General features: G+C 36.2%; 1 protein-coding gene across 3 annotated transcripts in view; it reads left to right on the top strand.

Annotated features, from left to right (window-relative positions):
- Positions 1-607: 607 nt before the first annotated feature.
- Positions 608-23,711, top strand: part of Pik3r4 (phosphoinositide-3-kinase regulatory subunit 4) — a 74,188-nt gene continuing 51,084 nt past the window's right edge. For 2 of the 3 annotated variants that reach the window (XM_033759472.1, XM_010625437.3), the window contains exons 1-5: positions 608-1,067; positions 1,794-2,567; positions 17,010-17,143; positions 19,166-19,748; positions 22,979-23,113. In XM_033759472.1, coding sequence (XP_033615363.1) covers positions 1,835-2,567; positions 17,010-17,143; positions 19,166-19,748; positions 22,979-23,113 — 1,585 coding nt within the window. In that variant the 5' untranslated portion in view covers positions 608-1,067; positions 1,794-1,834. Of the gene's footprint in view, positions 1,068-1,790; positions 2,568-17,009; positions 17,144-19,165; positions 19,749-22,978; positions 23,114-23,711 lie in introns of all 3 variants that reach the window. The other variant, XM_033759471.1, reaches the window with a different exon arrangement.

Genomic DNA, 23,711 nt, shown 5'->3' with positions numbered 1-23,711 from the left:
CTACATACATAGTGTCTACAACAGGCAAATCTTAGGTTAGTGTTTATCTAAGGCTGGAAAGGGGAGGAAATAGAACAGGAATTGACCACTGATACCTTCCAGGTTTCATTTTGGTGTAATGAAAATGTTCTAAAATTAGGGCATAGAAATGATTTTACAGCTCTGTAAATATATAAAAAACTTTTTCCCCTATTTTATTTTATAGTGCTGGAGTTTGAATCTAGGGCTTCGCAGTGGGTAGGCAAGCAGTCCACCAGTGAGCCATGCCCCCGAGTAAAAACTACTGATTTATATATTTTAAACAAGATAGTTTAAACTTTATATGTAAATTACATCTCAATAAACGCTGAAAATCCTGCTTAGAATTAATATTAACTTACTAAGTATACCTGTGTTTTCTTAAATTCTGTTCTGGTCAACAGGGAGTGAAGGGATATCTGAGCAGATTCTGAGAGCTGTTAGATTTGGGGAGTGAGAAAATCTTTTCTCGCTCGTCTTTTTGAGCCACGCCCTCCTCCTCTCTCGTTTCCTAGCAACCAGCTTTCAACAGTGGCTCTTCCTCAGGTCTCACTGGCAACTTCCGCTCTGCGACCGGAAGTGAGGTCAGACCGAGCGCTTTCCTGGGAGTTCGGGTTTGTTGCAGCTGAAGCCGGTGAAGTACTGTTTTGCTGAAACTGGCGTTCTCCACGCTTTTCCCTCCAGGCCTAGTGGCGAGGCCCTGGAAGCAGCGTCTGAGGGCTCCAGCGACCTGTACGCGAGGAAGCCGAGACGCAGCAACGCGCGGCCCTCCGGAGAGGCAGAGTCGGGGGCTGGCGGGGCAGCTACCTGGACATCTGCGGATGCCCTTCGGGGCGTCCTCCTCTCTCCACTGTCGACCAGCTGTGTTCCTGGAGATTGAGACCTATCTACGCTTTTCCCTCAACTTCTCTCCTGCTTTAGAAGAAGACCACGCGTAGAGACAACTTTCCCTGCTCCTGACGCACTTTTCATACTCTGGTCCTGAAGTGCTCTGCCATGACCGCGCTGTGAGCTGTGGAGCGATTCTTGACCTTTTCCCGAGGCCGGGGGTAAAGGTTTAACTTGGCCGCAAAACCGCGTTTGGGATCGGGATCAGGATCACGTGGGGTGTATTTGGGCGGTGATGAGGGGACTTTTATTTACTGCGGAATCTCGATTAGGAAGACCTCGGGCATCTGTGCCTTTTGGCTTCACCTTGTCTCTGGCAGGGTTTCTTGTTGAGAACAGGAGGTGTTTGCGCCTTGTTTTAGATGGGTGGAATTACACTCAATTACACGAGAGAGTCCAGAAGATAATGATTTTGTGGATCTTAGCTTGATCCTTTAGGGAATTCAATGACCTATTTGTGTTAGGACTTTTTTTTTTTTTTAAATGGGCCTGTCTCAAAACTATAGATTTTTGGACAAGGAGTGTTTTATATGGTGCTTTTTGGACCCTTGTGATCCTGGGCACTATACTGAACACGTAGTAATGGTTCATTAACATTTTAAATCCAGACATCAGTAAGTACCCATTCTCACATTTTCAACTTAGTGTCAAAGGGACCTATTTAAATATAGTTCAGCTCTTGGAAAGGAAGAAATGATAAAATTTTAAGATAAAATGGCAATACCTATTTAGATAAATATGCCTTTAATTTAGAGACTACTCAGAAGGCAAGGTACCATGTTGTGGGGAAGATAAGTAAGGCACATCTAGTATTTGAGAGAATCTAAAGAATGATGTTTCTTTCATTGCTTCACTGTTTCTTCTCTTTCTTCCTTTCTTTCAAGTAGGTCCTGTAGCCTAATGTACTGACACAGAAGTGCTTGCCATTATGGGAAATCAGCTCGCTGGCATTGCTCCTTCCCAGATCCTTTCTGTGGAGAGTTATTTCTCAGACATCCATGACTTTGAATATGATAAAAGCCTGGGAAGTACTCGTTTTTTTAAAGTTGCTCGAGCAAAACACCGAGAAGGCCTGGTGGTGGTTAAGGTTTTCGCAATTCAGGATCCCACATTGCCTTTAACCAGCTATAAACAAGAGCTGGAGGAACTGAAGATCAGACTTCATTCTGCACAGAATTGTCTACCTTTCCAGAAAGCAGCAGAGAAGGCATCTGAGAAAGCAGCTATGCTGTTTAGGCAATATGTTCGAGATAACCTGTATGATCGCATCAGTACTCGTCCATTCTTAAATAACATTGAGAAGCGCTGGATCGCCTTCCAGATCCTGACAGCGGTGGACCAAGCACACAAATCTGGAGTCCGTCATGGGGATATCAAGACTGAGAATGTGATGGTCACCAGTTGGAACTGGGTTCTTCTGACTGATTTTGCCAGTTTTAAACCTACTTATCTTCCGGAAGACAACCCAGCAGATTTCAACTATTTCTTTGATACCTCAAGGAGAAGGACTTGCTACATTGCTCCTGAACGCTTTGTTGATGGTGGTATGTTCGCCACTGAGTTAGAATACATGAGAGATCCTTCAACTCCACTTGTAGACTTAAATAGTAATCAGAGAACAAGAGGAGAATTGAAGAGAGCAATGGATATTTTTTCAGCAGGTATTTGAGTTGGTCGTATTTATGAATTTGCACATTTCTTAAGTTTTAACTGTCAAAAATAGAAATGTAGCTTTTAAAAAAGTTGTCAGTTATTCAAAAATAGTTTTTGGTGTGTCCTCATTTATGACTTCAAGGTAGATAGTGTTCTTCATTGGGCATGATTGCTTATGACATGCAAAGTGCCTTCATGTAAATACTTGAAAAATACAGTATTGGAATGTTTACTTCTTTTGTAGTGTTAGGTAGTGTTTTAAGCACTAGTAATATAGATGGACTATATTCCTCATTTCATTTATATCTTAATATGTAGGTTGATAATGAAAAAGGACATTTCATATCAGTACTTGCTATGATGGTAATAAGCTATATTGCTGTTATAGAATCACATATATATTAAATAGGTTCTCATGGGGATGATGGGTAGAGGGATTAGGAAAGGCCATTATTAAGAGGATGACATTTAAGTAGAGACCTGCAAGATATTTAGGGGTTAGTTTTGGTAGGGTAGTTTGTTTTGAGCAGAAGTTTACACAAAGGCTAAAAGACCAGAGTAAGGTGCTGACATACAGTAGGGCACATCAAGTAGCTTAGTATATGTGGAACATGTTGTGAAGTAAGGGTCTGACATGCCCATGATAGTGTATAAGATGTTTATTTTAGAGAAAATGTTGATGTAGCATGGAGTAGATTGTAGGGAACTCACACTGGAGATGGGAAAGCAATTTAGGAGAAAACCACCACAATCCAGATAAAACATGATTGTGACTGGCTTAAGGTTATTGCAATTTGGAAGGAGTGAAGTAATGCTTAAGGGAGAGTTGATAGGGTTTTGTGATTGGAAGGTGAAGTCACTCAACTCCCTTTTTCTCCTTGGGAAACTGAGTGGATGGCAGTGCTGGTCCTAAATTAGACACAGGAAAAAGGAAAGATGATGAGGTCTGCTTTAGATAATGTCAAATTGGAGTTGTAGTGAGCCAGGTGGGGTGGAACACACCTGTAAATCCCAGAAAGGTGAGGCCTAGGCAGAAGGATCACAAATTTGAGGCCAGTTTGTGCAATTTAGAAACTCAGGGAGACTTCCTCTCAGAAATAAAAAAGGGTGAGAGTATACTTAAGTATGAAGGCCCTGGGTTCAATCTCCAGTACTAAAAAAAAAAGTTAGTGGATAGAAATTTAAATGGAGATGGAGATTGGGAATTATTAGGAAATAGGTAGTAATTGTGGAATGAGTTTGCAGCAAGAGGAGTTTGTTTAGAAGTGATTGATTTTCTTCAGCTTTTTTTTAGATCTGTAAGAAATTTAATGAAATCAGTGCTCTCTTCCTGGAAAAATGTACCATGCATTATTTCTCATACACAGACTACATGAAGCTGGTCCAGGGCTCCAGATTACCTAAGAATTTGTGGGCTGGAGAAAGGTAGTGGGTTAATGAAAGTACTTTGAGGAGCACCGCATGAACTCTGGCATCAGTACCATTTTGGATAAACTTTGCAGTGGTTTGGTTTATTCTCTTTCTCGCCTGTATATTTACTACAGAAAAAACAAATTGAACCAAATTTTAGGTAACTTAGGAAAAACATAATTAATGAAAAAGTGTATTTAATGAATTAGAAATTAAACAGGACTGTACCTGTGTTGGTCCATTCAGTTCCCTAATCTGTCTCCCACGGTAATACTGAGGGATGTGTTTGTACATGTTTTGGGGGTGGTGTACCAGAGATGGATCTAGGGCTTTTGAGCTGAACTGCATTCCCACCTCCCCACTCCCTTTAGGAGATGGTGTTCTTACTGAGTCACTATGTTGCCCATGCCATGCTGGGCTTGAACTTTTGATCCATCTGCCTCTGACTCCTAGATAACTGGAATTAAGAGTGTGAGTCACCACACCAGCTCTGAGATAGTCTGCATCTTCTTTTTACTACTATCCTTCCCTCCCTCCATCTCTTGGTTCCTCACATCTCAACTTTGTTGTGTATGTAATTTTTCTACCCACTTCTATATATTAAATTTAACTACTCTGTAAATACTCTTTTTAGTTAGACATTTGATCACTTTCTAGCTTCAGGGTACTGTAGTTTAAAAATTTCAGGAGTTGAGCCAGGCGTGGTTGCACATCCCTATAATCCCAGCACTGGGAGACTGGAGGCTGGAGGAGTTTGAAGCCAGCCCCAATTACCTAGCAAGCCTGTCTCAAAAAACTAAAACTAAAATAAAATAAAATAAGCTCAAGAGTCGATGACTGTATTTATCCATTTTGTGTGTATTACAGTTTTGTGCCCTCAAGCAAATCTTTTACTTAGGGTTTATTTTTCTAGACTAGATACCTACATTTTTTTGACTGAGAATAGGCTGGCCTTTGTGTTTATTCAGAAAAGAGGTGAATAACTTCTGTCCATTTCACAGAACTTTTTTTTAACCAATTCAAAATTTATTTTATATCTGCATATAAGCACAGATGATATTCTAATATTTAAGTAGAATAAAAACTTCTCTGGGACCCATTTACTGTTCATAGAATGTATATGTGGTCTTCTCAATGGCATTAAATCATGTGCTATAGAAGGGTGTCCATCTTCTTGAAACTTTCTCTTCTCTTGTCCTGGTGTTTCTCTTTCTCTGCCACCTCCTCTGTCCCAGAACTTTTAAGAATGGAATCTTTGAGATTTGGCTTTTGCTTTCCCCCTCATGATGAGTGTTGATGGTTCTTAGCTGCTGGTTTGGGAGAAACATATATGTATCTCTCTTTCTCTAGGTATACATACATACGCACACATGCACACACTCACACACACTGTGTCACATGCATGAGCATATCTTTGCTTGACCTTATTTGGTTTCACCACCTTTTCTGTATACTCTGTGTGTGTCACCTTGTCTCTTGTATGTTTGGTGCTAGGGATTGAACCTAGCTCATCATGCGTACTAAGCTTTCATTCTACAGTGAAGCTGTACCCTCAGCCTTAGCCCTTTGTTTTTTAATGGAATATTCCTTATTTTTTATTTATCTCCTGTTTCCTTATGGCTAGGTTTAGGTTATCTATTTATAGTAGGAATATCACAAAAGCGGTGATGTGCTTTCACAACATGTCTGAAGAGAAACGATGGTGATGCTAATTTTGATCACTTGATCAGTGTCTTCCTAAGTATCTCTGCTCTGTAGATACCTTTTGTTTTTTAATCTCTTGCAACTAATAAGCAACCTTTGGAGAGAACTTTTTTAGTCATTGGAATTAGTAGAATTAGTAGTTGGAGTTAGATTCTTCTTTTTCTTTTTTTACTAGTTTATTTATTTAGAGACGTGATCTCAGGATATAGTTGAGTGTGGCCTTGAGCTCACTATATATTCCAGGCTGGCCTTGAACTCACAGTGATCCTCCTGCCTCAGTCTCCCAAGTTCTGGGATTATAGGCGTGTGTCATCACACCCAGTTTACTAATACATTGTTGCAGTGGGAAGAGATTTAGAATGAAAAAATACTTTGCCCATCCCTATAGTTTAGCCCTTGACATTCACGTGGTATCTGTTGGTGAAATTAGTGTATGTGTGTGTGTGTGTGTGTGTGTGTATATGTGTATATATATATAAATATATTAATGTATACATATTTCATTTTGGTATGGGGCTTATTAATTTGTAGTTTTTCAGTTAGATGTACTGTATTTTTTTACTATACCTTATTTTGGTGCACCATTTGTCTCAATTTGGGCAGTGGGAGCCCCTTCAGGCCGACTGGTGTTCGTTGTGATGTCATAATTTTTTAGCATTTTCTTCCTGGCATAAGATATTGAATTGACTGTGCTCCACTACTGGGACTTGCCATTTCTCCAAAGAGCCATAGTTCTTTTAGCATGATATTAAAAGCCACCCTCTAGTGCTTATTGCTATTAGAGTATCTTGTTGGTTGGCTCTTGCAGTAGTCAGAGAGATGGGAAGAGGAGCTTGGAGCTCCAGGCAGGAACTTCCACATGCTCAGCTGTCTGGAAGCTTTCTGAACCCTGTGCTTCAGGCTTTTTATGGAGACTTTCATTGCATAGACATGGTTGAAGTGTGGATAACCGTGTTGAAATGTAATTGGACAAAAAAAAGAGTGTGATCTAATACTAATCGTTGGGGTGGAGAAACGGAACAGACTGCTTCAGCATCATCTTGGCCTCTCTCTCTGTGTGCAGCATTTCTCCCTCCATAGTAAGGGTGGGAACCACTGTGGAATAGGAGGGTTTTATGATGTACAATTAGATAGTGATGTTAGAATTTTTGCCCCTTTTTAGTGTGTTTATAGTATCTAGCTGAAATATATTTAGATCCACTTTGTTCAGTTTTCAATTTATATTTCCATTCTTACTGATTTAATTTTTAATGGGATTAATAGCACGCTTTTCAAAGTCAAAATTACCCTAAAAGGGAGGTGTTACTCCCTTTTATGTGTATCCTTTTTACCTTATCCCTTATGTGTAACCAACTTCATTGTTTATCTTTTTTTTCTTTTCTTTTTTTTTTGCAGTGCTGTGTGTTGAACCTAGAGCTTTCTAATGCTAGGCAGTGCTATATTAGGGAGCTACATTTATAACCCCCTCATTGTTTTCTGATGTAACCTTTGTGTTTCTGTACGATAGGGAAAAAAATATATAAGTATGCATACAAATGCACATATATTTATATACATAATACCTATGTGTTTTCTGATACAAGATAGCATAGAATATACTCTTTTTAAAAATCCAAATTTATTGGTATAGTTTACACTAAAATTTCTGTTTAAATTATACAGTTCACTAGTTTTTAGTATATTAAGTTGTACAACTTATCACCAATAATCCCAGAACATTTTCATCACTATAAAAAGAAAACCATTAATACTCACTTTTCATCCCTTATCTCTATAGCCTTAGCAACTATTAAATCTTGTATGTGGTTTGCTCAAAAATATGGTGAATATTTAAATAAAAAGTTTAAAAAATTATATTAGACACATTGCCATTATGGCCTCAAAATACTCCTCTCTTACACTTTAAACACATTTATCCCATTGTTCTTGCCACTTTCTGAAGAACTTTTGGGAATCCTTTTTGAGGAGTGCCTTTTCATGGCTGCCTCAGTGTCCTAAATCAATTTAAAATACTTATTATGGCAATTTCTATCAAATAAAAACATCATCATATGTTCTCGTCTGTTTTATTCAGATGACTTCTGGCTGTTCCCTAAACTCAAAGTAACCATAAAAGGTAAATGTTTTGACTAGATTGAGAACATCAAAGAGGCCACATTGGTGCCAGTAAAGAAACTTATCATAAAGGACTTCTATAAGAGCTTTAGGAAGTGCCAAGAAAGATCAGGATAAGTGCTCAAAGTGAGCAGCAGTGTCTTGGAGGGAATTAATGGCAATCTGTCTTTCACTGTAATTTTTTAAATTTAAAAATTCGCACTTCATTATCTTTACGGATGTACCTGTTGGGAGCATTTCATATGTGCAGTCTTTTGTGTTTTTACTTATCATGTTTCCCAAGCTCATCAATTTTATAGCATGTATTAATATTTCATTTTGTGGCTGTGTATTATTTCATTGCATGGGTGTTTATATCAGTTGATGTTCATTAATGATGGAAATTGTGCTTTCCACTTTTTGGCTGTTTTCTATATACTGTTGTAAATGAGCATTCTGGATAGGTGTTGATACAAACTTGTTTTCAGTGTCTTGGAACTTCAGAGTGAAGTTAGGGATTATATGATAACTCTCTTTAGCGTTTTTTAGGAATTGCCAAACTTCTAAAGGAATTGTGCTCTTTCCCACCAGCAGTGTCTGGAGGCTTTAATTTTTCTGCATCCTTGTTCACAGTGTTCTGCACTCTTGTTCAAGAGTCTTGATCTTGCCAGGCAGGTGTTACATACACCAGTGAGCTACATCCCTGGCTGGAGATCAAACTTGAGGGGCTTGCACATGCTAAGCAAGTGCTATTCCACTGAGCCACACCCCCAACCCCACATTCAAGCATCTTTCTATAAGCTGTTGTCAATTCATATATTTTCTTTGGAAAATGTCTTTTTTTGAAAACAAGATCTCACTATCTTGAACTGTGTAGTCCATGCTTGCTTCAAACGTGAAGCAATCCTGTCTTACCTTCCTGAGTGATGAAATTACAGGCATGCACCACCATGCTTGGCTCTATCTTTTAAAATATTTTTTTTTGTCTTTTCACTAAAGAATTGTAAGAGTTCATATTTGATGAGTGCTTTTATCCTGAAAGAATTAGATTTTGCAAATGTGTTTTCTGCATCTTTTGAGATGATTATGTATTATTCTTCCATTATTAATTTACTGTTAAGATAATGCATTCATTCATTGATTTTCATATGTAGGACCTTATTCCTGAAATAATCCTACTTGATCGTGGTATATAATTGTGGATCTGGTTTGCCAGTATTTTGTGAATTTTTTTATATGTTTGTTTGCTTTTCTTTTTCTTATGTCGAGATTACTGTTTTGAGGTCTTTCTTTTCAATATTGCTATTTATAGCTATATATTTACTGTAAACATTGGTTTGTATTCATATGTTTTTGTGTGCTGTTTTCATTTTCATTCATTTCAAAAGTATTTTCTAATTTCCTTTTGGTATACTAGTTACTTAGGAGTGTTTTTTGATTTCTAAATGTTTGTGAATTTTGTGGTGCCACTGCCTGCCTTGCAATTACAAGGTCCTGAGTTCAATCCCTGGTATCCTCCCCCATGCAATCTTGCATTTGTGAATTTTATGATTTCAGTCCTTTTAAATTCACTGAGTGTGTGAGTCCATTTTTTATTACTCTAGTGACATGCCTCAGGCAGATACTTTATTTTGTCTTGTGATTTTGGCATTGTAAGGTCAAGGAGTCACATCTGGTGTAGACCTCTTGGTGACAAAGTCCTGAGGTGGTGCAGGGTTTCATATGGCAAGGCACGGAGTGTGCATGTCTCTAGTCTATCTGTGTCTTCTTGTCAAGATAGGGATCCCCTAATGTACTTCCTAATGACCCCATCGCTGGGCAACACAGTCAGATTAAGTTTCCTAATACCTCACAGTGGAGATAGAATTTGAACATATGAAGCCTTGGAGGACACTCAGCCCATATCGAAACCCATAGCATTGCGTGTTATTTTAGGGTCTAGTATGGGTCTGGGGTAGAGTGTTCCAAAGGCCTTGAAGAGTTTGTGTTCTTTTGTTAGATGGAGTGTTCTGTTGGTGTTTGTTAGGTGCAGCTGTTTTATAGTGTTGTTCAGGTTTTCCATTGTTCTTAATGGCTATTGTTTGAAGTCTCCCCCGCTATTTTTTCCTAAAATTGATACTATACTGATAGAAATTGATTTAACATATTTATTAAATGTTAGGTGTCAGGAACTATATTAGTTGCTGGGGATTTTCCAATGAACAAAATAAAGAAAAACCTTCATGGAGTTTGCATTCTATTGGACATATACATAGTAAAGAAACAACATAAAATGGAGTCCACCAAAAAAATGTATACACACTTCAACAGTTTGCTATATTAATAAATTTCTGGAAGCTAATGGCCACAACTTTTAGCACTTGTAACTGTAGAAGCCAAAGGTAACTTCTTTTAGTCTCATAATATTTCAATAAATTTAGTATTAAAATATTTGTACAAATTTTTCTTTTTCTGATGTATAAGTTTTTTTGGGTACTGTATATAATCTATAAGTTAGTGCCGTGCAGAAAAAATAGGTTAAAGGGAAAGGAAGAAAGGAATTTACGAGGTGAGGATAGGGTAATTGTGGTGGGACTTGCAATTTTAAATAAGTCATCAAAAAAGATCTTACTACTAAAATAACATTTGAGTATAGATTTGAAGGAGGTGGAGGTTTAAGGCACATTGATACTTGGGAGCATAGCAATTTATTTTTTAACTTTTTAATGAATTTTATTTTATTCTATTCCCTTCTCCCTTAATGCGTCCTCTCATCCCTGTGTATGAAAGCTTTATTTCCATTTGTTCCTTTTATTTTCACTTTTTTTTCTTGTTCCTTCCTTCCTTTCACCCTCCCACCTGTGTTTCCCTTCCCATTTGAACATTTTTCTTACCATTTCCCCATAACTATTATACATTTTGGTCCCTAGTTATAATTTCAGTTTCTCACACCAGAGAAGCAATGCAGTATTTAAACATGTGTGTTTGATTTATTTCACTTAAGAGTATGGTCTCAAGGTCCATCCTTTAGCTATAAATGTATGAAGCTCATCCTTCTTTATAGCAGAGTAGTACTCCATTGTATAAAAAAGCTATATCTTCTTTATCCATTCATTGATTGATGGATATTTGGACTGTTTCCAAGATTTAGCTATTACAAACTGTGCTGCTGTAAACATGGGTGTGCATATATTGCTGTGGTATTCTTTCAAGAAGATATGTAGAAGAGGAATAGCTGGGTCAAATGGAACCTCCAGTTTTAGTTTTTTGGGAAGTCACACTGATTTCCACAGTGGTTACACCAGTCTACACTTCACCAGCAGTGAAGGATTCCTTTTTCCCCACAGCCCCTCCAGCATTTGTTATGGGTTGATTTCTTGATAGTAGCCATTCTTTCTGGAGTGAGATGGAATCTCAGCATTGTTTTAATTTGCATTTCACAAATGACCAGTGATGTTGAACATTTTTTCATATATTTATTTGCCATTTCTAATTGTTTATCTGAGAAATGTCTTCATTTCAATGCCTATTTTTGGATTGTGTCTTTAAATTTGGCGGGTCTGATTTTTTTTCTTTTTCTTTTTCTTTTTTGAGTTCTTACACATTCTAGATAATGGTCCTTTATCTGAATAGGATACAAATTTTTTTCCACACTCTGGGCTGTGTCTTCACTCTTTTGGTGGTTTCTCTTGCTGTGCAAAAGATTAATAATAAGATGAGGTCCCAGTTGTTGATTCTCTGTAGTATTTCCAGTGTGGTCTTGGTTTTGTTCATGAAGTCTTTGCCTACTCTTTTCATCCTCAAACTTTCTACCTATTCTTTCTTCCAGCAGATGTAGTGTTTCTGGTTGGTTGTTTGGTTGTTGTTGTTTTTTTTTCTTTTTCTTTTTCTTTCTTTTTTTTGGCACAAGTTCTCACTATGTAGTTGAGACTGACCTGGAACTCACTGTGTAGCCCATGCTGGTTTTGAACTCACAGCGATTCTCCTGCCTCAGCCTCCTAAGTGCTGGGATTACAGGCATGTGCCACGATGCCCAGCATAGTGTTTCTGTTTTAATATTTAAATCTTTGATCCATTTCAATTTTACATTAGTGTGTGGTGAAAGAGATGAGTCTGCATTAAATCTCTGACATGTAGAAAGCCATTTTTTTCCAGCACCATTTATTAAAGAGGCTGTCTTTCTTCCAGTGGAGGTGTTTGGCCCCTTGGTCAAAAATAAGATGGTTGAGTATTTCTGGAGTGGTTTCTGCATATTTTAGTCTGTTTCATTGATCCTCAGATCTGTTGGTTTGCCAGTACCATGCTGTTTTTATCATAGTAGCTTTGCTGTATAATTTAAAGTTAAGAATTATAATACCCTGGCCTTGCCTGTGTTGCCCAGAATTGCCTTTGCTATTCTAGGTCTCTTCTGATTCTAAATGAGTTTTAGGATTGTTTTTTTCTAATTCTGTGAGATACACTGTTTGAATATGTTTGATTGGGATTACATTAAATCTGTATAACAATTTTTAAAGTATGTCCATTTTTACTATATTGGTTCTTTCTATCCAAGATTAAGGGATATCTTTCCATTTTCTGATAACATCTTCAGTTTTCTTTTTAAGAGTACTGTAGTGTTCAGTGTAGAGATCTTTTACTTCTTTCACTGGATTGATTCCTAGGTATTTCATTTTTTTTGGATGCTATTATGAGAAGGATTGTTTCTCTGATTTCTCTCTCTGATTTTATTTGTGTACAGAAAGGCTGTTGATTTTTGAGTGTTACTTTGTTTCCAGCTGTGCCGGACTTTGCTTATCAAATCTAGAAGTCTTGGTGGAGTTTTTGGAATCTTCTTTGTAGAGTATCGTGTCATCCACAAATAATAATAATCTAACTTCTTCCTTTCCTATTCTTATTCCATTAATTAACTAATTAATTAGTCTAATAGCTCTGGCTAGTGATTCTAGAAATATATTGAACAAGAGTGGAGACAGTGGACATCCTTGTCTTGTTCCTGATTTTAGAGTGAAAGCTTTCAGTTCTTATCCATTTAGTATGTTGTAGGCTTTTGGTTTGCTGTAGGTGGCTTTTATCAGATTGATGAAAAGACCATCTATACCAGTTTTCTGTAGAAGGGTTTTTATCATGAATAGGCGTTGAACCTTGTCAAACATTTTTTCTGTATCTATTGAGAGGATCATATAATTTTTGTTCTTGGCTCTGTTAATATACTGTATTACATTTATTGATTTGTGTATGTTAAACCATCCCTGCATTCCTGAGATGAATCCAACTTGGTCATGGTGTATAATCTTCGTGATGATTTGCTGCATTCTGTTTGCCAGTATTTTCTTGAGAATTTTGCATCTGTGTTCACTAGGAAGATTGGCCTGTCATTTTCCTTTTTGGTTGGATCTTTCTCTGATTTTGGAATTGGGGTAATGCTTCTTTCCAGGAATACATTTGGGAGTCTTGCTTCCCTTTCAATTTCATTAAAGAGTTTGAGAAGTAGCAGCATTAGGTCGTCTCTAAATTTCTTGTATGATTTAGCAGTGAATCCATCAGAGCCATTTATTGATAGGTTTCTGATTACATATTCCATTTCATTGGCTGATATTGATTTATTTAGTATTTCTGTATATCCTTGGTTCAGTTTTGATCATATGTATCTAGGAATCTGTCCATTACTTCTGTATTTTCCATGTTATTAGAATACAGGTTTTCAAAGTAGGTGTTGATGAGCTTCTAGATTTCTGGACAGGATCTCTTGTGATTTCACCCTTCTCATTCCTCATTGCATGGACTTGAGTCTTTTCTTTTTTTGTGAAGGTTGGCTAAGGGTTTGCCATTTTTATTTACTCTTTCAAAGAACCAACTCTTCAATTCATTGATTCTTTGTATTGTTTTTTTAGTCTCCATTGCATGAATTCCTGCTCTGATTTTTATAATTTTCTCCATCTTAGGAGCTTTGGGCTTGACTTGCTCTTCTTTTTGTAGAAGCTTGAGGTTCAACATTGGGTTGTTTATTTGTGCCTGCTCTGTTTTACTGATATGTGTATTCACTGCTGTAAATTTCCCTCATAAGACTGCTTTCATTGCTGGGTGTGGTGGCACATGCCTGTAATCCCAGCACTGAGGAGGCTGAGGCAGAAGGATTGCTGAGATCAAGACCAGTCTGGATTCCATGTCAGTCTCAACTACATAGTGAGACCCTGTCTCAAAAAACAAAACAAAACAAAACAAGACTGCTTTCATTGCAAATCACAAATTCTGGTATGTTTTGTTGTTATTATTGTTTAATTGTAGAAATTGTCTGATTTCTTCTTTAATTTTATCTGTGACCCATTGGTTGTTCAAGAGGGTATTATTTAATTTCCATGTATTTATGAAGTTTTTGTGGTTTCTTTTACAGTTGATTTCCAATTTTATTGCACTATGGTCTGATAATTTGCATGGGACAGCTTCATTTCCTTTGCAATTACTTAAGCATGCTCTGTGCACTGGTATATGGTATATTTTGGAGAATGTCCCATATACAGCTGAAAAGAATGTGTATCATCCGATGTTGTGGGGTTGAACAGTCTGTAGACAACTACATCATCCATTTGTTCGAAAGTTTGGTTCAGTTCTAATATTTCACTGTTCATTTTTTTGTCTAGTTGATCTATTTGTAACAGGGCATTGAGGTCTCCCATTGCAACTATATTAGCGCTTATATGATTTTTCATGTCCATTAATATTTCTTTTATATAGTTGGGTACATTGCATATACATTTGATTGTTATCTCTTCTTCTTGGGTTGTTCCCTTTACAAGGATGTAGCCACCCTCTTTGTCTCTCTGAATCAGTCTTGGCTTGAAATCCACTTTGTCTGCGAATAGAATAGCTACCCCTGCTTTTTTCCAGGTTCCTGTTGCATAAAATATTGTTTTCCATCCCTTGACTTTCAGTCTTACGAATTTGCTTTTTAATTAAATGTGTTTCTTGTATGCAGCATATTGTTGGATCTTGCTTCTTGATCCATACTTCCATTCTGTTTCTTTTGATTGGTGAATTAAGACCATTAACGATGATGGTTATATACATTGCAGTATTTCTGTCATGTTATTTTTCTGTTCTTGGCTTTCTTCTTTCCTTTTCTGTTTAATTTTTTGCCTTGCCTGGTGGTGGATTTATTCTGTTCAGATTCATGGAGTTGCAGTCCTTGTTTACTCTTTCTAGAATATCCTTCAGAATACAAGGTTTCTAGAATACCTTGAAGTACTGGATTGGTGGTCATGAATTTCTTCAGGTGTTCTTTGTCATGAAAGTATCTTATTTCTCCATCAATTTTGAAAGTTAGTTTTTTAGGGTACATCAGTCTGAATTGGAGCATGTTTTCCTTTAGGACTTGAAATACCTGACTCCAAGCTCCTTGAATTGAGAGTTTGTATTGAGAAATCTGCTGCTGTTCTGATTGGCTTTCATTTATAGGCAATTTGTTTCTTTTCTCTAACAGCCTTTAATATTCTGTCCTTGTGTTGAATTCTGGAATCTTGACTATTACATGCCTTGGGGAAGATTTTTTTTGTTTTGTTTTTGGTTTTGATCATGGCTAATTGGAGTACCATTTGCCTCATTTATCTGTATGTCAAATTCTTTTTCTCTGGGAAGTTTTCTGCCTTTACTTCTGAGAAGAGGTTTTGTATGTCATTTGTACTATGTCCCACCATGTTTTTGCAGGGGGAGTACTGGGGATTGAACTCTGTACCTGGCGCCTGCAAGGCAGAACCACTGAGCTAAATTCCTGGCCCTTTTTTTATAAATCCATATTTGCTCTTGAGTCACTAAACATGTCTTTCATTCTAGTCCCAGTTATCTGGGAAATTATTTCTGCTTTGAGTTTCTCCAGAGCCTCCTTTGTCTGCTTTGTTACTTCTGCTGTTACCACTTCAGAAAGTCCCTTTGGGTAGCTTTCAGATTGTTCCACCTCACTGCCCTTGGAGTTTGCTTTTGCTGAGCTGAAAGTCTGGGGAGGTTGCATCTTGTTTAAGTATCTTCTCATTTTCTTTTTTTTTTAACTTTGATTCCTGGGTTGATGCTTATGGTGAGTAGCTTTATTGCCAGTATTCAGAACCCTTAGGAAATGACTACTTAATCAGAAGTGTCTTCTAGGTGTACCTGGCTTTTGGGTTTTGAGTCTGTTGCAAGATCTTACCTCTTCTATTTATTGATGAGAATTTTCTGCCTATTTGGCCCAGCTGCCAGCTCTTTTGCACTGGCCTATAGGGTTGTTTCGTTTTGTTTTGTTTAAAGATCCTTCAGCAATCTCAGTCTGGATATACCTGGATGAACAACTGATTAGCACAATTATGTCACCTTGACTAAAGTAGTATAATCAGCAATAACAGTAGCTTCAGATACAGCCAGCTGCTGCTGTCTGGTGTGTCCACTGCTCTGTTCCATTGGTGTGTTTCTCCGTGGAGGTCTCTGGGCTCACCAGTCGTCACTGTGGGTCTGTAGGTCCTGCAAGTTTGGCCTGCTGTTCCCTTGCCAAGTGTCAAGGCTCTGGTAGAGAGCACTGCTTGCTACCTTCCCTCCTCTTTGTTAAAGTCTCTCTTTTCATTTTCCCCTGTGGATTTAAATTCTCAGCTTATATTCTTCCTGTGTCCATGGGTCCTGCTTCCCTCTTTCTTCTCCTTGTGCTGCTATATTCTAGTGTCAGGACACCAAATCTCCGAGAGGCTCTTTCTCTGCTGCTCACCACTCCGCCATCTTCCTGGAAGTTCCATAGCATTTTATGAAGTGGACCATCAATGCCATTATGGTCAGTGAGGTTATTTGAGGGTCTCAAAGACTTGTCAAATGCATGGCATATAATACCTCAATGAAATTGGAGTTTTTTTTTTTTTTTTTTGTCCTTTTAGGAATGTACTTTTAAAAAATTTCTGCTTTGAAGATTGTTACTGCATCTCTTAATCTCTTCATGTGAATGTGTATTTGTATGTATAAAGTACTATGTTATTATGTTACTGTTTTAAATTGTAGAACTGTGAAGTAATTTTATTAAAATTTCTTAAGAGGGAGAAAAATGTAATGGCCCTGTTTTGATTTTATAGTTTAGAAATGGATCATCAAGCAGTAGACATCTATTTGATTATGGTTGTATGTTACATTAAAATTTTAAATTCATTTTACTTTGGGTTTTGTGTTTTGAGTTTCATGAATTTTTTTTTCAATTCTCTTCTGTATTACATGCGGTCTTGTATCTCATTTATAATATTATTTTATCTCATGTTTTCCAGGTTGTGTGATAGCTGAACTTTTTACAGAAGGTGTACCATTGTTTGATCTCTCTCAACTTTTGGCTTATAGAAATGGACATTTTTTCCCTGAACAAGTGCTAAAAAAAATTGAAGATCTCAGTATCAGAGAATTGGTAACTATGCCACAAATGTTTGCTATGAAGTCTTAGGCTTTGTCCTCACTTTTATCAGTTTTATGGCATGCTTTATTTCGAACAAAGTAGTGAAGCACAATAGAATACAAAAAGCCTATTGTAATTTTGTTGAGGAGAAAGGTGTTATTTTTTTCTCTTAGGCACAGAGCTCATTTGAGTGAAAAAAAAAAAAAGCTGTTCTCTTCTTTTATAATCTTCAACGTCACCTTGGACAAATTTGGATGGATATCCCTGGGTTTTGGAGGCACTGTCCTACATAGAGCTAAGAAATGAAGACAGATACCTGAAATAAAAACTTCAGCTTCAGTCTAATATAGCAGCATAGGGCAATTCCGGAAGGGAAATGTAGATGGGTATTGCAGAACAGGTGTGGGGAATTTTGTGGGAGGTCACATAAGCCATGCATCTACATTACTGTTTGAGAGCATCTGTGTGAAGTTAGTCTTGTATAACTGATGCCTGTGATAATAACTGAATCATGTAAAAGATTATGGTATATTTAAATACTTCTTCATAAAGTAGGAAAATATAGAATATATTTTAATTTCTCAAAGATGGCAAATATTAAAAATTATATGCTTCAGGGGAAGACACTAGCTCATATCCAGGGAATAGTGCATGGGTTAGAAGTCAGTCACACCTGTTTTTGGGTGTGGTATTGTTTGTCATGTAAGTTTATGACTTTGGGCTTATCTGTTTACTGTGAAAGAGGGTAAATTTGTTCAGTCTTTAGGGCTTTAACCAAAGGTAAAAGTAATTCTCTTTGGTCACTTTTCCATATAGTACATTTGATTCTTCCAAGTTCTCTTGTTCTTATTTATACTATAAACAGAAAAGTCAATAACAAAATACGTTTTTGGGCCAGAGATTTAGCTCAGTGGTTCCACCACCTGCCATGCAAGCGCAAGGACCCAACTTTGATCCCCAATACAAAAAAACCCCCCAAAACAAACATTTTTATGATATTGTATATATTTACATAATAAACTATATTGAGCATTTTAAAAATTTATTGCTTTACCATACTAGAAAATTTAAGATAAATTCAAATTAAATGTATCATTTCTCGTGTTCACAGAATTTAATATTTCTTTTATATATTTTATTATTTATTTCTATTTTTTGTGGGCCTGAAGGTGGAATGCAGGGACTTGCACATGTTGGTCAAGTGCTGTCTCTGAGCTATATCCTTAACCCTATTTTATTTTATTTAATTAATTTATTTTTTGGTACCAGGGATTGAACTCAGGACTTGTGCTTGCGAGGTAGGTGGCAGCACTGCTGAGCTAAATCCCCAGCCTAGCCCTATTTTAAATATTTTTGGTGCAGAGGATTGAACCCCTAGCTAGTTGTATGCTAAACAAGTACTGTTCCATTTTACTATGCTGTAGCCCACCTTTTACATTATTTGAAAAGTTTAAATCACTGATTCATGTTTTGATTACCTCTTAGATCTGCACTTAAATTGTATGTCATTTTTTTGGATTTGTGGCAGTAAGGTTTTAAAGCAGCACTCTGAACTAGGGATATATAAACGGATTTCAGGAGTTATGATTACTTTCAGGATTGTATGTAGTTGTGTGCAAAAATTGTGCTTTTTTTGTACATTTTTTTTCTTGTACAAATATTGCACTTACACTTTTTTCTCTGGACGAGGTCCATTTCTTTCCTCAGATCCTCAGAGGTATCTCTCAGAAAAGTTTAAGAATCCTTGAGTTGTGGGCAGCAATATATTATTTCTCTGTCATAATAAATGGGAAATACTGAATAGTGTATAACTTCCTCTTTATGTGCCAGGTCTATCTGTAATTTCCTGTTGCTTTCTAGGATGATGGAGATGTGTATTATTTAGTATTTGAGTTCTAAAAGTAGTTTGTCAAGTGAGGATTGAGAATAGTCAAAATTATCTCAGAAATCCTTTTAATCACATGTAAATTGCCCTTGTAACTTTCATTTCCTGTTTTTAAATCTATTTTTATTACCTCTATCCCCTTTGTCTAGGTAACTCAGATGATTCATCGTGAGCCAGATAAACGTTTAGAGGCTGAAGATTACTTAAAGCAGCAGCGTGGCAATGCCTTCCCTGAAATATTTTACACTTTCCTTCAGCCTTACATGGCCCAGTTTGCCAAGGAAACATTTCTCTCTGCAGATGAGCGTATTCTGGTTATTCGGAAGGATTTGGGCAACATTATTCACAATCTTTGTGGGCATGATCTACCAGAAAAAGCAGAAGGAGAGCCTAAGGAAAATGGACTGGTTATCTTGGTGTCTGTTATAACGTCCTGCCTGCAGACCCTTAAGTACTGTGATTCCAAACTTGCTGCTTTGGAACTTATTCTCCATTTAGCCCCAAGATTAAGTGTGGAAATCCTTTTGGATCGTATTACTCCCTATCTTTTGCATTTCAGCAATGACTCTGTTCCTAGAGTGAGGGCTGAAGCCTTGAGAACATTGACCAAAGTTCTTGCCCTTGTCAAAGAGGTTCCTCGCAATGATATCAATATCTATCCAGAATACATTCTTCCAGGAATAGCCCATTTAGCCCAAGATGATGCTACTATCGTTAGGCTAGCCTATGCTGGTAAGCTTTTGTTGTCCAAGTCATAGCCATTCAAGTATTTTTAAAGTTGATGATGATAATACTCTTCTTTTTTTGACTTCTTTGGGAATTACAAGTATAAACTTTGCTCTTTGAACTGTTTGTGTATATTTTATGGCTGTTCTGTTCCTGAGACTCTAGATTTGGGTATTCTTTTATTTCTGGTCAGAATTACCAAGTGAGAAAACACAAGTTTTGTGCTTTTACTGAGAGTATTAATTTAATTTGGAATAAGACTGATGTTTATAATTATATGTTTCTCTGATCTACTATCTTTAGGCTTATACAAAGTTTCTTTGGACAAATACATTTGTTTGGCTCTTAGCTTTGGGATACGGTAGTCTATTGCTATTGAACAAGATGAATTTTGCTGAGTAATTTGATCTTGAAAGAACTTAGACCCTTAACTTTTTGATTTTAAGGTTCTTTCAGTTAATATTGTGGACATGTGGCTTATTTGTGAGTGTATTATACACACCTATCTGTTCTATGTGTAATTCTCATAAAATCAAACAATATAGTTTATTACTTTTAGCACCTGGAATTAATTCTAAATGCCCATTTTAACTTAGAAAATACCATTGAAATGTTTTCATAATTTGATAATTTATTTCTATAATACAGTCTTATGGAAATCAGAGCTCCTTTTTTGAAGTCTTTGTAAGTAATACATAGCATGTGTTTGGGGATGATATTGTCTCTTTTGAAAGGAGCTTGCTTAGTACATTTTATGATTTGCTGTCATTATTTTGATGGAACATGTGAATAGTGGTCTTTGACTGTAGTGTCATCTCTAGGCACGTCCACAGAGGAACTGGTGATGGTTGGATGTTGTTCTTGTTATATATACACACACACATAATATGTGTGTATATACGTATATATACTTTTGTATATATGTATATATATATTTGTGTGTGTATATATATTTGTATTTATCTCTCTGCCTTATGATACATTTGAGTTTATTATTTATGATAAGCATATTTCTAATTTACTTGGCAAATATAAATATCAAACCAGGTAAAGTCAAATTAAATAAAAGTTTATAAGTTTTTAAAAACAAGCTGTATCTTTCTTACTAGAGTTTTATGACCCTACTTTTAGCTTAGTGTATTTTCTGAGTTGTGTTAAATATGTAATGTTCCAATGTGTAGGTGCCATGTTAACATATGGTCATCCATTTACTAATATCTATAGCATAAAGAGTACTGTAATATCTACAAGTTATTGAAAAACACTGTGGGTATCAGAGTTTCTGCTATTCAGAGTTACTGCAAAGCTTAGTTGTGAGATTTTAGCAACTAACCCTTGCAACAATCTTAAGCAATAAATGTTACATTATCTTGATTTTAAAAGTTAAGAAAGGATAAATAACATTACCCAATTGCATCTGCTCTCATTCTCAGTTCTTAGAGCTTCAAAACCAATCCTACTTTTCTTTGGTCTTCTGGGTCTTTTTGATGAGTCCACAAAAACCCAGCGTCAGTGCCAGCATTTTGAAGTATTCCTTCATGGCCTGCTGTGTGATAAAGTAGCCTTTTAAAATAGAGCCACAAGTTGATTTGAACTTGGATAGTTAAGTATCATTAAACCACGCATAGAAGGAATTATAAAAGTTTAAAATCACCATTTTTTTCTTTACAATACTCTTTATTATTCCAGAGATAATGGTATAAATTCATACATTTTGTAAATTTAACTTTTAAGTATATTTGTTGCACTGGCTTAAATGGGGAAATAAGCATAGGTCTACTCAAAACTTAGAAGTGTCCAGGAAAGTAAGAGACTTCTGAAAAAAATAATAATTGGTCCTCCATAGCCATGGGTGCCACATCCTTGGATTTAATCAGTTGTGGAACAAAAGTACTTGGAAAAAAAACTTGTCTTTACTGAACATGGCCAGACTTTTCATTATTTCCTAATTATACAGTATTACAACTATTTATGTAGCATTGTATTAAGTATTATAAGTAATCTAGTGACGATTTAAAGTGTATGGAGGATGAGCATCTCATATACAAATATTGTGCCACTTTATATAAGGGACATGAACATCTACAAATTTGGGTATCTGAAAAGGGTTCTAGATCCATGGCATGAGAGAAGTTGTAGTCATTTAAGTGGTGATTGCATGTAGAATTTTGGCTTATCATCAGGTTATGGACTAGAAATTTTCCATTTTAAGAGTAAGCAAGCATTATATAGCATATTAATATCTTGCTTACTTGGAGATGTTTGTTCTGTTCAGAGCAGTTTGAACCTGGCAGCACTGGGCAGTAGGACCCAAGATGAAGGGAATCACTGTGTTTACTAGAATCAGATCCCAGTTAATGTAAGGTGCATTTTTATTTCAAAGATGTTAAAAAGTAGGGGAAAAGTGAGTCTTATTTTAATTTTGAAATATACTTTACGTTCAGTGTAATTCACTGCTAAGGAGAAAGGTATATGGTTTTTATGAGACATGCTGGGAGGCACAGAAGTGGGAAGGAGAGAAGGAAGTGTACAGACAACAGGAAACCATACAAGTGAAAAAATTATGAATAAGGTAGGAGCTGATGGGATTGCTGGTAAATGTAACAGCAGAAATTAGAAATAGATATTTGTAGTGGTGAGGAATATTAATAGATTTTCAGAGAAAGAAAATGTATAGACATCTATAGAAGAGTGGCAAACAGACTCACACTTTGGTCCACTAAGAACTTCAGGGAATCATTTGTAGGGTAATCTAACAATGTTTGATTCAGTTTGATAACTGCTCTTTGAGATAACTCTCCGTTTGTGTGTGAAGAAACTGAAACTCAGATTACTTAAAGCAGTAAGTTGCAGGGTTGAGATTTGAGATTTGAGCACCTGTCTGATTCCAGAGCCCAGCTGGATTGGTTGTTTTAATGTGAATGGTTCTGTTAGTCTAGTATCTCTCACTTGTAAAGTTGCTTTTTAAAGGTAGGTCTTTGTATAAGGAGTAAGCTTTTTTTTGGCCTCATTTGATTTGGGTGCTATATTTTGAATTATTTTTGCAGTTTTTTGAAAAGCAGTTTGGGGATAGTTATGAGATTAGCTACTAAAATTCTGATTGATAAATTGAAAAATCCATTTTTCCATAGTTTTATTATTTATATGTATAAAGACTGAGGGAGGAAAAATTGTAAGCATCACAATTATTTGAGATTATAATTATACATTTTCTCCTCTCTCCCCTTTTCTTATAGAAAACATAGCTCTACTGGCAGAAACAGCTCTGAGATTCCTGGAATTAGTACAGTTAAAAAATCTTAACATGGAAAATGACCCTAGTAGTGAAGAAATAGATGAAGTTACACATCCTAATGGAAATTATGACACAGGTTGTATAATTTCTTTTTAGTATTCTTATTACTTAGAATGAACTGCTAGTTTTGACTTGTAAAAATATCATTTGTAGTTTTCATGTAAGATAAAGGAACACCAGATATTTAGTTATTTAGATATCTGGTATTATTTTGTTCTTTCCATCTTCGTATATTATTGTCTAGCTAGAAAATAATCACTTTGTCACCATAGACCCAGAGTTAATTGTTTTTCAGCCAGAATTGATTTGCATGAACAGCAAAGTTTCTGAATTATATAATTCTCATAAAAATGAAAATTTAATGGCTAAAGAATCTAAACTTTTTTCCTTATGTGGATGTATTTTGAGGCTACTCAAATTCTTTATATTTATGCTGTCTTTGATTTGTATATCAAAACCCATTGCCTTTCCTCTAAAGGAACAAATAGGATACTAAACTTATTCAGGTCTCTGTCTTAGATTTTTTTTAATATCCATACACCTTTAACAAGCTTTTAGTTAATGTATGTTAAAAGATTTAGAAGTAAAAATATACTAGATTTGCTCCATGATGGTTCTAGAAGAGAAAAAGTAGAGAAATATAGTTTATAGATTTGTTTGTTATAGAAAACTGT

Source organism: Fukomys damarensis, unplaced genomic scaffold (genome assembly GCF_012274545.1).
Source record: "Fukomys damarensis isolate Sample0158 unplaced genomic scaffold, DMR_v1.0_HiC HiC_scaffold_37, whole genome shotgun sequence".
Classification (NCBI taxonomy): domain Eukaryota; kingdom Metazoa; phylum Chordata; class Mammalia; order Rodentia; family Bathyergidae; genus Fukomys; species Fukomys damarensis.
The sequence above is the reverse complement of the archived record's forward strand: the minus strand, read 5'-3'. Positions and strand labels throughout refer to the sequence as shown.